The sequence below is a fragment of the Neophocaena asiaeorientalis genome, unplaced genomic scaffold (assembly GCF_003031525.2).
Source record: "Neophocaena asiaeorientalis asiaeorientalis breed wild unplaced genomic scaffold, Neophocaena_asiaeorientalis_V1.1 scaffold41, whole genome shotgun sequence".
In the NCBI taxonomy this organism is placed as follows: Eukaryota; Metazoa; Chordata; class Mammalia; order Artiodactyla; family Phocoenidae; genus Neophocaena; species Neophocaena asiaeorientalis.
In genome coordinates, this window is record NW_020171994.1 from 259,520 (window position 1) to 274,682 (window position 15,163).

The window sequence follows — 15,163 nt, forward strand, 5'->3', positions numbered from 1 at the left end:
TTTTCATTTAATAATCTGTTTTTCTGTATTAGTGCCATCACGAATAATGGTGCAGTGAATAACTTTTAGATTTTTCACACACACGCAAGTATATCTGTAGCGTGAATTCTTAAAAGTAGGATTGCTGGGTCAGAAATACACACATATATATTGTTTATTTGCCACATCAACAACTTTATTTTCTCTCATAGAATTCAGGTATAAGCATGAAAAGTAGATTCGTTTTCAAAACCTTAGTTCTTCTTAAGGCTTATGTTAAATATCTTCTTTCCACCTAGCTTTGTGCTGGGTACTACGGTATGGACAAAAGAACAGAGCCCATAAACTACAACGTCAAATAGTTTATAACTGGTTTGGGGAAATAAAATATATCTACATATAACGAGCAGAGAGAACATTAAAGCCATATTTATGACAGAATCCATGTCAAAAGAGTAACTGTTTTACTTTCACTTTAGACGAAATGATAAGCTTTGGAAACATTTATTTAAAAGACAAGTGTATCCCTCACACTCTTCCTTGGACCTCCTTTTAATTTTTGTTATATACATGTACATTCAGAAAATACATATATTTTAAAATTGAATGATATTGCTAAATTGCCTCCATAGTGTTTGTATCAATTCTCCACAGCCTCGCTGAGAGAGTTTATTAATCAAACTTTAGGATTTTTGCAAATCTGATAAGAAAAATGGTTATCTTGGTGTCGTTTTTTTTAATTGAGGTATAATTGACATATTATATTCGTTTCAGGTGTACAACGTAATGGTTCAATATCTGTTTATATTGCAAAATGATCAACTCAATAAGTCTAGTTAACATCTGTCCCCATATATAGTTACAAATTTTTTTCTTGTGATGGGGACTTTTAAGGTTTATTCTCTTAGCAACTTTAAAATATGCAGTACAGTATTATTAAGTATACTCACCGTGATGTACATTCCATTCCCAACACCCCCCCACCCCCCTGCGTCCGGCAACCACCAATCTGTTCTCTATATCTGCAAGCTTTTTTTTTTTTAAGATTCCGTGTATAAATGAGATCACATAGTATTTGTCTTTCTCAGTCTGACTTATTTCACTTAGCATAATGCCCTCAAGGTCCATCCATGTTGTCGCAAATGGCAAGATTTCATTCTCTTTTTTTATGGCTGAATAGTATTCGTGTGTGTGTGTGTGTGTGTGTGTGTGTGTCTGTCTGTCTGTCTGTCTGTCTGTCTGTCTCAAGGAAATTAAAGGGAACATAACCTCTTCTTCCAAGCCCTCTACCTTCATCTCCATATTACCCTCTCCACCACCGCCTCCAGAATGGACTGTGGCTGTGCTGGGACTACACCACTAGAATGAGAGAGAACCAGACTGGAAACACTGGCATCAGGCTCAGCCATCAAGAATAAAATAGGAACCTGAGTAACAATAGCAATGGCAAAAGAAGGGAGAGCTCGGAGTCAAGGAGATTAGCAACCATACTTGGGAGCTCTGGACAGGTTTGCATTTATCTCATAAACACTGGGAGCTGACTTACAAGTGGCCTTTCTGACTAGCCCAGAACTGGCCCACTAAGGAAGTAGAAATTTGAGGGTAGGGAGAGTGGAGAAGAGAGCCACCAGCATGAGGATGTTGGCTTCCAGAGGGTGGGAGGAGGGGTAGTACTAGGAGGGAGAGATCGGTGTATCAAAGGAAGTGAGAAAGGACCACAGACTTTTTGGTAAAACTTGCCAGTTGCTTTGAAGCGGGGGAAAAAGTCTGTCACAAGGTTATTCACACTGAGATGTTACTGACGATGTGTATCCTCTCAGAGAAGTTTGGGGATTATAAAATCTGATTGCCGAAAGGCAATCACTAATCCAAAAGAATGAACTTCTAATGATGGCATTTTAGGCATCCATGAGAGAAGAAGTGGTAAGAGACATTTAGGATAAGGGAGTGTTTTCTGAGCACCCCAGAAATTATAGTTCTGCTTACATATAAGATCATCGCTCATGGGGGAGAAGGAACAGTTCCTTTTGGCAACACAATTGTAGTCAGATGGCTGAGTGCTGGTCTGCTTACCCGACAGCGTCCTTCCCCCACTCCTCCTCGGAGTGCTGTGTGGGATTTGATGGGAAATGGGAAATGGCAGAGGCTAGAAGCCATGCAACCTGGTCACTTCTGTTGTAGCATTCCCCTGAGGGCTCCTGAAGCCAGCCTTGCTTCAGACTGATTTTCTGCCAGATTTCGGCCAGGAACACAGAATGTGTTCCAAGGATTGTTGGTTAGAAGCCCAGCCACCTTGGAAAATCTGGGAAGGGAGCGTGTAGAGTCTGAGGTGGCTTTTCTTGCCTCTGGAGTTCCTTGCATGCTGTTAGCCCTCCAAAGACGCAAGGGGAGATTTGAGTTCCATATCCTATTCTTAGATAGAAAAGTCAAGGCCCAAAGAGGTAAAGTGACTTGTTCAAGGTTATGGGAGGTGGGTACCCGAGCTGGGATTATGACTCAGTGATGCTGCCCTCCTCAGTTTTTAAAAACTTTCTTTTCTTTAGTAAAAATTGTATATATTTAAGGTATACAACATGCTGATTTGATATACATACACAGATTGAAATGATTACTGCAGTTAAGCTAATTAACATCATCTCCTCCTCGCCTGGTTACCATCTATTTTTGTGATGAGAGCGCCTGAAATCTACTGTCTTAGCAAATTTCCAGTATACAATGCAGTATTATTAACTATAGCCATCATGCTATACTTTAGATCTCTAGACTTACTCATCCTACATAACTGCAACCTTGTACCTTTTGACCAATATCTCCCCATTTCTCACACCTCCCTGCCCCTGGTAACCACCATTCTAATCTCTGCTTCTATATATTCAGATTTTTTAGATTTCACGTTTAAGTGAGATTATGCAGTTTTTTTTTTTCTTTCTGCAGTGAGATCCTGAGAACAATTTCATTGTTTTTTTTCAAACAGTTCTATTGAGGTATAATTTACCCACCATAAAATGGACTCATTTTCATCATAGTTTTGAGTGATGGGAAAGAAAGAATGGTCTCTTTTTAAAAAAAATTTTTATTGAAGTATAGTTGATTTACAATATTGTGTCATTTTCAGGTGTACAGCAAAGTGATCCCATTATACATATATTTTTCAGATTATTTTCCATTATAGGTTATTACAAGATATTGAATATAGTTCCTTGTGTTATACCATAATTCCTGTTGTTTATCTACTTTATGTATAGTAGTTTGTATCTGTTAATCCCATATTCCTAATTTATCCCTCCCCCCCACCTTTCCCCTTTGGTAACCATAAATTTGTTTTCTATGTCTGTTAGTCTGTTCCTGTTTTGTATATAGATTCATTTGTACAGTAATTTTTTTTTAGATTCCACATATAAGTAATACCATATAATATTTGTCTTTCTCTGCCTGACTTACTTCACTTAGTATGATAATCTCTAGGTCCATCCATCTTGCTGCAAATGGCAATATTTCATTCTTTTTATGGCTGAGTAATATTCCATTGTAAATATATACCACATCTTTTTAAAATTAATTAATTATTAATTAATTTTTGGCTGCGTTGGGTCTTTGTTGTTGCACACCGGTTTTCTCTAAGTTGTGGCGAGCGGGAGCTACTCTTCGTTGTGGTGAGTGGGCTTCTCATTGCAGTAGCTTCTCTTGTTGCGGAGCACGGGCACTAGGTGCATGGGCTTCAGTAGTTGTGGCACGCGGGCTCAGTAGTTGTGGCTCGTGGGCTTAGTAGCTCTGTGGCATGTGGGATCTTCCCGGGCTTGGGCTCGAACCCATCAGGCAGATTCTTAACCACTGCGCCACCAGGGAAGTCCCTATACTACATCTTCTTGAACCAGTTGTCTGTTGATGGGCACTTGGGTTGTTTTCATGTCTTGGCTATTGTAAATAGTGCTGCTATGAACATTGGGGTGCATGTATCTTTTCAAATTAGAGTTTTCTCTGGATATCTGCCCAGGAGTGGGATTGCAGGATCATATGGTAACTCTATTTTTAATTTTTTAAAGAACCTCCATACTGTTTTCCCTAGTGGCTGCACCAATTTACATTCCCACCAGCAATGTAGAAGAGCTACCAGGATGGTCTAACTTTTTAAGCCTCCCTCTAATGAAACCCACAACTCCGCTAATTTCTGTTCTTCCACTATCCCACAGCATGTACTTTCGAAGCTCTGCTGGTAGATAATAACAATTATCTATTGTTAATTTGTACACTGATGGTTAGTTTAACCTGGGCACTTGTTCATTGATATTTGGTGTGTGTATATGTGTGTGTATGTGTGTGCACAGCACGTACTTTAAGGAAGCCCAATGAAAAGACTTCTCGAAACCATTCACTTAGAGTCAGCTCACCAAGTGCATCGACCTCTTTGCTACATGGCAACCCTGTGCCAGACTCCATGGAGAAAGACACGTGTAAGGCGGAGTCCCAAGTCTTCAAAAAGCAATATATACAAATGTATATATGGGTTGGTAGGAAAAAACGGAATTTAGAGACAGAGGACCAGATATCAATTCCCTTTTTCATCACTCACTACCTTTGTGACTTCAGATAAGTCATTCAACATCAGAGACTTGTCACCCTCAAATGAAAGATGAAGATAAGAATCTGCCTTACTTGCTTCACGGTGTTCTTATGAGGCTCCATTGTAATAACGTATGTGAAAGCTCTTTGTAAACTGTTGGCTAGGTGACTGTAATTCGCAAATATGAGTTACAGTAATATTCAAGTGCCAAATGGTTCTGCCTCAGACATCAGATGCTTTGAGAGGTGCAGATCGTGGGCTGGAGCTGTTAGGGACTACTTCATGGAGGAAAGTGGACTTTTGGTGAGCCTTCAGAATCAGACAGGACTGATGGAAAAGAGTGGCAAGGAGGGGGCAATCTTGGTGGAGAGACTAAAAAGAAGCAAAGACTCCAGAGGCTAGAACAAGCATACAAGCGTATACCAAGTGTTATAAAACATGGGAGGGGTTAAAGTTACCAGGGTAGTTATAATAGGTGGTTCCTTATCAGAAAAGACTCCCTCCTTCCAGGCAAGTTAATACCTTATTCATCTAACACTGTTAGCTCCATCAAGGCAGGGGCCTTGTCCTTCTTCACTGATATCTCTTTAGTGCCTGTCACAGTGCCTGGTACATAGTAGGTGCTCAATAAATGCCCCAAATTTGAAGGAATGGATGGATAGTCACATGTCACTTGTTATTCCTGTCTGGCTGCTTGAATATTATCGAAGTCATCAGCCTCTGAATTAGGGAGTATTTTTAACTCTCTCCGTGTGGTACAGCCCCATCTGCTGTTGGGATTTGTGAAATTCTTTGCAATGATGCCAATACTCGGTGTGGTTTTTCTCCACCCTGTCCCAGAAGACTCCTTACCCCCAGCGAACAATAAGGTGACCAGCAAGTCGTGTGAGTACAACGGGACCACTTACCAACACGGTGAGCTGTTCATGGCTGAAGGGCTCTTTCAGAACCGGCAACCCAACCAATGCACACAGTGCAGCTGTTCGGTAAGACCCTGTATCTTAATGTCTCTGCTATCCCCTACCCAAATAAGAGCGCTTCCATACTTGTACTTTTAGTTTAAGCCTACACTGTAGGGTGCTTGATTGGAAGATGAATCGCATCTAAATCATGACCTTCCTGACCTTAATCAACCCTGATCAACTCTGTTGAAGAGGTCTAGACCCAGTCATCTACCAGTCTTAAAACTTCAGCACTGCTTAAAAGGACAAAAATGAGCTGATAATCTTGATCTGTACTTCTTTTCACAATAATTACACCACCAGAGCCTTCATCTGAAGAACTCAGTTATTTGATAAGCCTTGGAAATGCCATGGGTGGAAAAGCCACTGGCGCCCATCTGGGGCCACTCAGTCCAATTCACAAGAAAATGGGGTGTCTCTTGGTTCCCATCTCTGAAATAGTCCACTAACCAGAAAAGTCTCTAGACAAATGCTTGATTATGATGATTCCCGTGACATTATTTGTCAAAAGAATTGTATACTTCATGAATGAGGTATACTGATTACATCATCATCTAATTGTGTGGCCCGGAGAATGTAATAAACAGAACCAGAAAAATGGAGTAAAATGGGTGTTTAAGCTGAAGTATGAGGGGATGAAGTTAGATGTAGAAACAACTTTTCCGCCTATAAAGGGTATGAAACACTGGATTGACAAGGGAAGCTAAAGAATCTCTTTGCTTAGGGATTTTTAGTAAAAATATAGCATCTCAAAAAAAAAAAAAAATATAGCATCTCAGTAGTTCGGGAGAATTTGGTCGTAGCCATGCTTCCCTAATGACCTTTCAGGAACCCTCGTAGCTCCAGAACAGTATGCTTCTAAGAACTAAGATCAAGGCTCAAGGAATGATGTTTGGAACACAGAGTTTTAGGGAATGGATATTATGCAAGGACAAACATAACCAGCAAGTGCATTTGATCCTCTCCCTCGCCTTGTGCTGGACTGAGCTGTCCATTCAGATGATCTTTTATAGCTTTGTATCACCCCAAAGAGCTTGTCTACTTGTTTTGGAAGGGAGAACTCTAGTGAGTGTTACGGAAGGCAGCTATTGTGCAAATCTGCATTCCCCCAAAGCCCCAACATCCAGCTGAAGCACGATAGGGACCAGAATGGACAGATTAGAGAGGGGCAAGACTGTATTTGGTGGTTTGGAGTCTCACGGCAGCCCTCACGCTGACTACTTTGTTTCATCTTAGACCAGCATGCCTGATGAGAATTGCCATCTCCTGTGACTTAGTCTCTGGCATGGAGAAATAGTAAATAGAAAAAATATAACGCATCATAAAAGTTAGGAAGTGCATATAACTGACTATGGAAGAGCATGGGGGAAGGACGTTTGAGCCCCTACTCATCCCAGGTACTGAGCTAAAGCCTTTACATGTACTGCAGCTCCTTCTGATCTTAATTCTGTTCCTCTTTGGCAGGAGGGCAACGTGTACTGTGGTCTCAAGACTTGCCCCAAGTTAACCTGTGCATTCCCAGTCTCTGTTCCTGACTCCTGCTGCCGGGTGTGCAGAGGTAGGTATCCTGTTTCCCAAGACCCCAGGTGCTGCCATCCTGAGTAGCAAGATTTAGAAGAGGAAAATACCTGTCCAGTGTCCTAGGGAAAGGGAATTTTCTATGGTAGCCTTAGATTCTAAGGATGCTTTCAATCACAAAAGGAAAAAATAAAAGCACTGCTTTTAAGGGTCACTCCCTGAAAGAAACTGCACTGGGCTGGAGTGCAGCCGGGGGAGAGGGGTGAGAGTCATCTAATGTGAAAGTATCTTTGTCTCTCCTTCCTTAATCCCTTCTAGCTTTGCCCCTACATTACTGTATTGTAAAACACAGGGCATTTCCATACACAGCCTTAGAAGGAAGAATGGGCCTCCCAAAGCACTGATGTGACCATTTTGAAGATTAGGCAGGGCAGATGTAGGTGTATTTTTTAAATCCCACAGTAAAGTGGTGACAAACTTAATAAAAGCAAAATGGAAAGCATCGTCTTCTCAAATTATATCCAAAATGGAATCATCATCTTCTCAAGCCAGTTTTCTCTTCTTTGGGTTTCATTTCTTTGATGACAGTACCAATTTTTTTCTCTTTAGGTTTCCAAGATCAAACATAATCACCTTTAATTTCTCTTTTATTGCCTCTTCTCAAATTACCAAATCTATCAGCAGTCCTCTATATCCCCCCCCCTTTTCCCCCTTTCCCTCCTAATTTTGTCTTCTTTCCTTCCATCCAATGTGCTTATTGAATGTCTACTATATGCTTGGCACTGTGCTAGAAGCTGGATGCATAATGGTAAATATAGTAGACATACAGGGCACTGCTAGACTATATGGCATCTTTATGTGAATTACAGAAAGGATCCCCTTACTTAAGATACTTGACTGCCATTTCACCAGAAAATCCTTGTGAATGTACCTCCTTAGCTGAGGCACCCTTGTGCAGGACACAACCTGTACAACCGTATGTGGCATACATAGCAGCCAGGATATGTTCTTTGCTCTTATGGAACTCACATTTCACCTGAGAAGACAAATAATAAACAAACAAGAAAACAAATACCTAAATATAAACAGTGTGAGTACTGTGAAGGAAATAAACAAAGGACCAAGATAGAAAATAAGAGGTGAAGGCGTTTAGGTTGAATTGTCAGAAAGGCCTCTCTGAGATGACATTTAAGCTCAGACTTGAAAGATGAAAAGGAGTCATCCATGCAAAGGTCCTGGGAGGAGAGCGTTCCAGGCAGCAAGAAAAGAAAGTTCAAAGGACCAGGCAGGGAAGAGCTTATAGCATTCAAGGAGCCTAGGGACCAGTGTGGTAGGAATACAGTGATTGTGGTCATAACTGGCATGCGATGAGACTGGAGAGGTGAACGGGAAGGAGTCAGACCATGCAGGACCTTCAAGGCCATGGGAAGGAATTTGGATTTCCATTTTTAAGTGCATTGGGAACCCATGGGAAGGTTGTGCGCAGGGCATGACATGATCTAGTTGATGTGTTAAAAGATCTCACTTGTTTTTGTGTCCAGACTAGATTGGAGGGAGGAAATAAGACAAGTGGAGAGACCAGGAGGATGGGTTTAGCAGTCTCTCTGGTATGAGAGAGTGGGATTCTGGTCTGGGGACACAGTGTAGGGTAGTGGTTCAGACTGGGGGCCTCTGGAACCAGGCTACCTTGATTCTAATCCCAGCCCTGCTACTTTCTAGCTGGGTGATCAGGAGACAGGATGTACTCACCTTTCTAACGATCTTTACAGTGACAATAATGTTACCACCTACCTCCAAATGGTTGTGAGGTTTAAATGAGATAATGCAGGAAAAGGACCTAGGACACTGTCTCGCATATAGTGAGAACTAGTAACGAAAATTGGACAAATTTGAAATCCAGTAGGCCCTCCATATCTGCAAGTGCCACGTCCACAGATTCAACCAACCATGGTTCCAACATATCGGAGAAAAAAATAAATCCAGAGAGTTCCAAAAAGCAGAACTTGAATTTGCCATGTGATGGCAACTGTTTACATGGTGTTTACATTGTATTCCCAACTATGCATATAGCGTTAACTTTCTGTTAGGTATTATAAGTAATCTAGAGATGATTTAAGTATGTGGGAGGATGCATGTAAGCTATATGAAAATACTATGCAACTTTATATAAGAGACACAACATCCTCAAATTTTGGTATCCATGAAGGTCCTGGAACCAACTCCTTGCAGATACTGAGAGAAGACTGTATATTTAGAGCATTGGTTCTCGGCTATGGGTGAATATTGGAATTATTTTGGTAAATTTATGTCCAGACTGGGGATGGGGGTGGTGGTGAGGGAGGTGATTCCAATGTGCAAACAAGGTTGAGAGCCACTGAGTTAGAGGGAAAAGATTATAGGATTTGCTGGTAGCAAATCGGTAATTGACTCCTATACATTGCCGCCGGCTTAATCTTTCAAAGAGATAGCCTTAAGCGTGCTACACCCCTACTCAGAAGGCTTTATGCTGACACATACCGTGCTCACTCTATGCCAGTCACAATTCTGTGCACTTGACAGATATGAACTCATTTAATCCCATGACAACCCTGTGTGGGGAGTATGATTTGTTACCCACATTTTTTATAGATGATGAAACTGAAGCAGAAAGAGGTTAGGATCCTTGTTCAAGGTCATATAGCCCGTGAGGCAAAGAGCTAAGATTTGAACCCCGGAAGTCTGGCTCCAGACTCCAGGCTCTTTTAACTACTGCACTCTGCCACTAAAATGAGTGGTTCCCTGTTGCCAGCAGCATACTTGTCAACCCCCGACTCTGACAGTAAAGGCCTTTCGTGCTCTAGCCTCAAGTTACCTTTATAGGCCCACGTTCTTCCATTCTTGCACCTCAGGTTCTACCCACGTTGTTCTTGTGTTCTCTTACCTTTGTGCCTTTACTCTCTCCTCTGCCCCTCAATATCTCTCAAACTTTAGTGTGCTTCAGAATCACCTGGAGAACTTGTTGAAATTCAGATCCCTGGAGCACAACTGCGGAGATTGTTTTGGTGGCCTTGGGAAGGGGCCCTGGGATGTGCATTTAAACAGGGCCCATTGTCCATTCTGATGCAGGTGGTCCATAGACTTTGACTTTGAGAAACCATTCCTAAGACCACATAGATGACTGGGAGTGGCCTGAAGTGATGGCTTTACATCTGAATTTAGTACACTTAAACTGAGCCTATTAAAAGTCTGAAGCCTGAGTAAGCCAATAGAAGAGTAACCAATGTCAATCTCTGGTCAGAACATCTAATTCCAACCATATGGCAAGCCAGTTTGGGGTGAATGAACAGCAGCCATTTCATGATAAGGCTGGGAGGAAAAGGAGATAAAACGGCTTTCTAGGTTATATCTAACATGTACAGTAACCCTGAGAGGAGGGAATGTTGCCTTTCTCTGGAAAATCCTTTTCCTCCATCTCTGCCTGTAGAAATCCTGCCAGTTCTTGAAGACCTAGCTGAAATGCAGCCTCCTCGGATCCTAACACAGGTAGTCCTCAGGTTACATTTGAATAAATACTAGCCGGAAGGCCTTTGTCTCTTCTCTGCATTCCCACCTTCATTCCGGTTTCTCCACCCCTAAATCCTGCTTCTCCTTCAGAGGCCAGTTCGAATGCCACCTCCTCCAGGAAGCTTTTTTTTTTTTTAACCCTATCATTTAGGAGTAAACTCCCTCATCTCTCTGACTCTTCAGGGCCTCACCTGTGCTTCTTCAGTAGAGTTAATCACCCGGGCACATTTTGTCTTTTATTATGTGTGCCCATGTCTTATCATCGCTACTAATGTGTAAGCTCCGTAAGACAGAAACTCTTTTGGGCTCATCTTTTTTCCCCCCACTGCACCGGGCACAAGAGTAGGTGTTATTTGAATGAATGCACACTAGCTTGGAAATATTGCCAGAAAGTTAGTCATGGTTTGAATTAGATGCTACTCAAATAGGATATTGTTTGTGTTTTTTCTTCCTCTGAATTACTGATTGAATGTGGTAGATGGTACTGGCTATACATTGGTTCATGGTCAGTAGGAAATTACCTGTTGTCATTCCCGATCCTCCACATTGTTTTTTCTTCGCTACCTCACTTTAGCACACTCTAATTAATATTTCTTTTAGAAAGAAATTACCTTATTCGTAGTACCCGTACATGCTCATCCTTTTTACTATGCTGTTTGTACCAGCCCTCACAAGTCACTGTGGATTTAGTTGCAGCCTAATTTGATCTATGCTTCACTAAGGCCCGGGATCTTCCCATACCTGTTTCTCACAGTGTGTATACTGTCCCTCAGTACAGCTGTGACATTTCTGCCAGTAAAGCTGGGTATTTTGTTCCTTGCCTCCTTTCTCAATCTTTGCCCCAACTTAATTTGAGTCTGTTCCAAAAGGAAGAGAGTCCGGTTTTTAAAATTGAAGTATAGTTGATTTACAATATTGTGTTAGTTTCGGGTGTACAGCAAAGTGATTCAGTTATATATTTTATATATATATATATATATATAATTTTCAGATTATTTTCCCTTATAGGCTATTACAAAATATTGAGTATAATAATATATATGCCACATATTTTTAAACCAATCCTCTGTTGATGGGCACTTGGGTTGTTTCCATGTCTTGGCTACCGGAGTGCACATGTCTTTTCGAATTAGAGTTTTTGTCTTTTCCAGATATATACCAAGGAGTGGGATTGCTAAATCATATGGTAGCTCTAATTTTAGATTTTTAAGGAACCTCCATACTGCTCTCCATAGTGGCTGCACCAATTTACATTTCCATCCACAGTACACGAGGGTTCCCTTTTCTCCACACCCAGGAGAGTTCATTCTTAACAGAGGTGTACACGTAGTTACTAATATAAGCAGATAATTGCTACAATCCATTTGTTGGGCTAAGGTGATTTTGCTTGGGGAAAAATAATGTGAAATCTAAACTGAAGAGCAATTAATAAAAGAAAGGAAACTGCAAAAAGACATATTATTGCATCCAATCGGCAATATAATGCAAAGGAGATAGGCTCTGAAGCCAGAAGGACATAGATTTGACCTGGCAGAGCTACTGTCCGCTAGTGATGTGACCTTGGGCAAGACACTGAACCATTCAAGACCTCGGTTCTCTCAGGTGTGAAGATGATAATTATAATATCTACAACCTATGGAAAGGTGATAAAAATTAACTGAGATGACATAGAAGCTAGGAGAAAGTCCAATACAGAGTTATTGCTTAACAAGTGATCATTATTATATTTTATATAATAATGACTCTATTTATTACCCTGGGGTTAAGTAGAATTGTACCTTCTCTATCTCTCATAGTCTTGCCTTTTTACTTACTTAATCTCCATATAAAGAACTATATTTCTAGTCCTTCTCATGGCAACACATCGTGGGACTAACCATCTTCTCAACGGCTCTCTTGTCACAATTTAAATTTCTTTTATTTTTGTTATGTCTTCAGAAGCAACGGGTAAAAGCTAGTTGTTATTGATCATGTATTGCCCCTTCACATACTTGACAATTCATTAAGTTCTCTCTTTGCCTTCTCTTCTCCAGCCTAAATAAACCATTCTCTTTCATCTTTCCCTCTAAAGACTAAATCCTACACTTTCATAAAATTGATGCTTTTTTCTCTGTCTTTAATTTCTTTATATGTTTCAGTTGTATATAGTGTGATTGAATCTCCTTTGAAGTCCTTATTTCTGAAGCACCTAGTTATTTTTTTTTCTGTTGAAATGACATTTCTAACAAAGGTATACCTTGTATAAGCGTATTACTCATACAGCAGACAACCCAGACACACTTCTCCCCTATGCTGGCTGCCCTAATTGCAGGCAAAATACCACAGAAGAAATAACCTTTTTGAGTGCTGAACTTGCAAACCTTCATATAAAGGGCCCCATTGAAGCGGGCTCTCCGCACTGTCACTTCCTGGGTCAGGCAGCAATCTTAGCCATGTGTTGAATCAAAACCCTAGCCTCAGTTGTTTAGACATGTCTTTGAGGCTAGGACAGTCAGGAGAGTGTTGGCAGGGTGTGTGTCATTGCTGGCATTTCAGCAAACCTCATCTGGACTGGAAGCATAGTGCAAACAGCCACTGGAACCTTAAGGGAAACTTTATCAGAAGAAAATCTCTTCAGAGACTGTACCACGGCCACATTCTGGGCAGGCAGGCCTCACACCCAAACCCACACCCAGCTTCCCTCCACCGTTGATCATTTCTGCTTGTCTTCTTCCTATCTTGCCAAAGCAAAGGGAAGGCTGTGTTCTTGGACTCTCGGCAAGGGAGACATATTTCGGTAAGCTATCGGCTGTATTGAGAGCCAAGCCTGCATTTGGTAGACAGTGTACTTATGTGGCACTTACTCTGTGCCAAGTGGTGGTCTAAGCATTTATGTGTGTAACAGCTCATTTGCTCCTCACAACAAAGTAGGGACTATTATTTTCCTCATTTTACAGGTGAGGAAACTGAGGCAGAGAAGTTAAGTGATTTGCCCAAGGATACATGGTAATAAGTGGCAGAGCTAGAATTTTAACATTGTTGGCCTGGCTCTGGAGTCCCAGGTTCTTATGCTGTTTGGTGGGAGCCATCCAGAGGAGTGTGACAAGAGCCCCTCTTCCTGCAGGGGGGTAAAGGGAAAGAGAGGGCATGCGTGGCACACTGGTATAGGCAGATAATCCCAAGAGAGTAACCATACTGCCCATCTTTCCCCATCAAGGCCTCAACCTACCCATTCCCAACCATAGGGGAACACTCTCTCTTTCTAGGCTCAGAGAGGCCCGAGTATAAATGTCTACCTTCTTTCATTCAGCAAACATTTGTCGAGCAACCATTGAGTACCTGGCACTGTGCTGGTACCGGAGATACAGTGGTAAACAAAACAGACCGGGACTGGAACCAGTCCTTGCGGAGTTTAGTGGGAAAGACAGACATTTATCAAATGTCGAGACAAGTAAATATAAAATCGCAACTGTGCCACATGCTGCAAAGGAAAGGTGTTACAAAAGCCAGTAATGGACAGGGGTCGATCTACTCAGAGAGGTGAGGGAGGACTCTAAAGACGACCATCTCTCCGGCCTCAGCTCACACCATATTCCTCTTTGCTCTCTGCATCGCAGGGTGTAGGAGGATTGACTCAAAAGTTGGGGGGAGCAAGAGGGAAGACATATGGGAACATATGTATATGTATAGCTGATTCACTTTGTTATAAAGCAGAAACTAACACACCATTGTAAAGTAATTATACCCCAATAAAGATGTTTAAAAAAAAAAAAAGTTGGGGGGATAACTGGTGGCAGTCCTATCCTCCCAGGATCCTCGACTTCTGATCCCACCATGAAACCAGCCACTCTATGTTGCAGGAGTATCTATACTGTCCTTCCTACACTGCACCCGCTGCATATACTCAAGTTCAGACTTCACTTCTTAAGGAACTGCTTGATCATGTTGGCCAGTGTCTACCATTTCTTACCATATTATCCAATCTCAGTTCTGCAGCTTGTTTTTAAAGGCCCTCTGTCAAACAGTCGGACCCTTCCTTAACCCACTTCCCATCCTCATTTCTCTGACACCAACACACACACCTTTTCCACTAGGCTGACACTTCTCTTTTCATAATATGCCATGTTCCTCCCCACCTTTAGCCCTGTTATGTGCCTCTCTTTTTTATTCACATGAAATATTATATGTTTCAAGTGTACAACATAGCGATTCAACATTTATGTACCTTATGAATTGATCACCACAATAAGTTTAGTAACCATCTATCACCATACAAAGTTATTACAATATTATTGATTATATTCCCTATGTTGTATATTATATCTCCTTGACTTATTTATTTTATAACTGGAAGTTTGTACCCCTTCATCCCTTTCGTCCATTTCACCCATACCCCACCCCACCTCCACTCTGGTGACCACTAGTTTATTCTCTGTATCTATGGGTCAGCTTCTGTTTTGTTTTGTTTGTTTGTTTTGTGTTTTAGATTCCACATAGAATAGATCATATGGCATTTGTCTTTCTCTGTCTGGCTTGTTTCACTTGGAAAAATGCCCTCAAGGTCCATCCGTGTTGTCACAAATGGCAAGATTTCATTCTTTTTTATGGCTGAATAATATTC

The 15,163-nt window shown here is 41.3% G+C and overlaps 1 protein-coding gene across 1 annotated transcript in view; it reads left to right on the top strand.

The window, feature by feature from the left end:
- CHRDL1 (chordin like 1) overlaps nucleotides 1-15,163 on the top strand; it is a 114,895-nt gene that overhangs the window by 60,951 nt on the left and 38,781 nt on the right. The window contains exons 5-6 of the mRNA XM_024748616.1: nucleotides 5,384-5,526; nucleotides 6,967-7,060. Of these exons, the coding sequence (XP_024604384.1) occupies nucleotides 5,384-5,526; nucleotides 6,967-7,060 (237 nt within the window). The remainder of the gene's footprint in view (nucleotides 1-5,383; nucleotides 5,527-6,966; nucleotides 7,061-15,163) is intronic.